This window comes from Octopus bimaculoides, chromosome 25 (assembly GCF_001194135.2).
Source record: "Octopus bimaculoides isolate UCB-OBI-ISO-001 chromosome 25, ASM119413v2, whole genome shotgun sequence".
In the NCBI taxonomy this organism is placed as follows: domain Eukaryota; kingdom Metazoa; phylum Mollusca; class Cephalopoda; order Octopoda; family Octopodidae; genus Octopus; species Octopus bimaculoides.
Genome location: NC_069005.1, coordinates 7,219,232 through 7,221,079, shown reverse-complemented (window position 1 = coordinate 7,221,079; position 1,848 = coordinate 7,219,232). Strand labels below are relative to the sequence as shown.

The 1,848-nt window shown below is 35.7% G+C and overlaps 1 protein-coding gene across 1 annotated transcript in view; it reads right to left on the bottom strand.

The window, feature by feature from the left end:
- Positions 1 to 1,848, bottom strand: part of LOC106877328 (dynein axonemal heavy chain 2) — a 141,464-nt gene that overhangs the window by 32,821 nt on the left and 106,795 nt on the right. The window contains exons 76-77 of the mRNA XM_052976818.1: positions 1,718 to 1,792; positions 412 to 562 (exon numbers count right to left, since the gene is read on the bottom strand). Coding sequence (XP_052832778.1) covers positions 412 to 562; positions 1,718 to 1,792 — 226 coding nt within the window. The remainder of the gene's footprint in view (positions 1 to 411; positions 563 to 1,717; positions 1,793 to 1,848) is intronic.

The following is a 1,848-nucleotide window of genomic DNA, read 5'->3' as shown; positions in this document are numbered from 1 at the left end:
TATATATATATATATATATATATATATATACACACACATATATATATATACACACACACACACATATATATATATATATATATATATCTATTTATACACACACACACACACACATACTATGGAAGACAGTAGGGAATATAATTTTTGTATGACTTCAAGGATTGGTCACTGTTTAGTTACATATTTAGGATTCGGTTGTTAATTTACTTATTGAATTTATTTACCGATACTGTTGTAAACAGAGTAAATGTGTTTCAAAGTTGTAGTTTCTTTGGTATGTTTGTTGCTAAACAATGAGGAATGAATATTAATGAAGTTTGAATACTAATGAGACATGAATACTAATGAGGCATGAGTACTAATGAGGTATATACATTAAGGAATTTAAAGAATAAAAATAAAGATATTCACCTTTTAAGCTCTTTTTCTTATTTTCTACAGGTTTAAAGTGAATTGATGGCATGGGACACACTAACTGAATGGGCAAAGCTTCAACTAGACAGGCATTTCTCTGGTCCCATCCTGCTCCTTGCAAATATAAGCCCTTCACATAAACACCATCCTGAAAGAGAAGGAGGAGAAGAAGAAGAAGAAGAAGAAGTGGAGTGAGAAGAAAAAGAAGGAGAAGGAGGTGGTGAGACAACTCTAGTTGTCTTGACAAAACATTGTTTATTAAGTGTCACCCAATCAGTGGACACGATTCTGTCATGTGACAGTTTTCACTCCAACATTGGATGAATCGATGTAAGCTTAATTAATAAACAGAGGAGACACTTTATTGACTCAACCAGGTGATGTTATATGTACATCCAGTAGCGTAGCTAGAGTGTGTGCCACTCGGGGCATAGAATACAGTAATAAAAAAGCACGAAGTCAATCCATAATAACTAAGAAAAATTAGTTGAAATTTCCATCTTGTCAGCAGACCCAAAAGTGCTGCCCCTTTACAAGTACCTTCCCCCAAGCTATGCTAGTGTGTACATCAACTTGTTGCCGTGGATTTACTCTTTTTGCCTTAGCACGCTTACTGTGGTACAGACAGCTGGTTCATTCTACATCTTTGGTTTGGAAATGTTGCAATAAAATATCATCATTTGTCTTATGGTATAACAGGAGCAGAAGAAGGAGGAGGGGGAGGAGAAGAAGTGAAACGAAAATGAATAAGTGTGCTGTTAAGGGAGATAATTAGAGAAAGACTTGAAAGTGAACGTAAGATTGTAATACTTCTTGTAAAATAAAGTAAATATAACAAATAATCTAGAATCCTTGTCCAGTACCAGATCGCTCCCAAAATCTAATCCGTTCATGCCAGTCATGAGGCCAAATATCCCTGAAAGTTTCATCCGAATTTATCCAGTGGTTCTTGAGATATCTTATCCACGGACAAACAAACAAACACAACTGAAAACAATACCTCCGCCTTCGCTAAGGTGGAGGTAATAATAATTCTTTCTACTAAAGGCACAAGGCCTGATATTTTGCGGGAGGAGACTAGTCAATAACATAGATCCCAGTGTTTCACTGGTACTTAATTTATCGACCCTGAAAGGATGAAAGACAAAGTTGACCTCAGCAGAATTTGAACTCAGAACGTAAGGACAGACGAAATACAGCTAAGCACTTTACCTGGTGCACTAACGGTTCTGTCAGTTTGTGGCCAATAATAATAATAATAATAATAATAATAATAATAATAATATAGGCATCCATTACATACCTTAGGGGGTCCTGTGATATTGGAATCCCCGACCGTCATAACTGTAAAATCCCACGACAACAAGTCGACAGAAATCTGCAAAAAATGGCATTTGGTGAATCTAGGTACAAAAAAGGTACGAAATAAAAAGT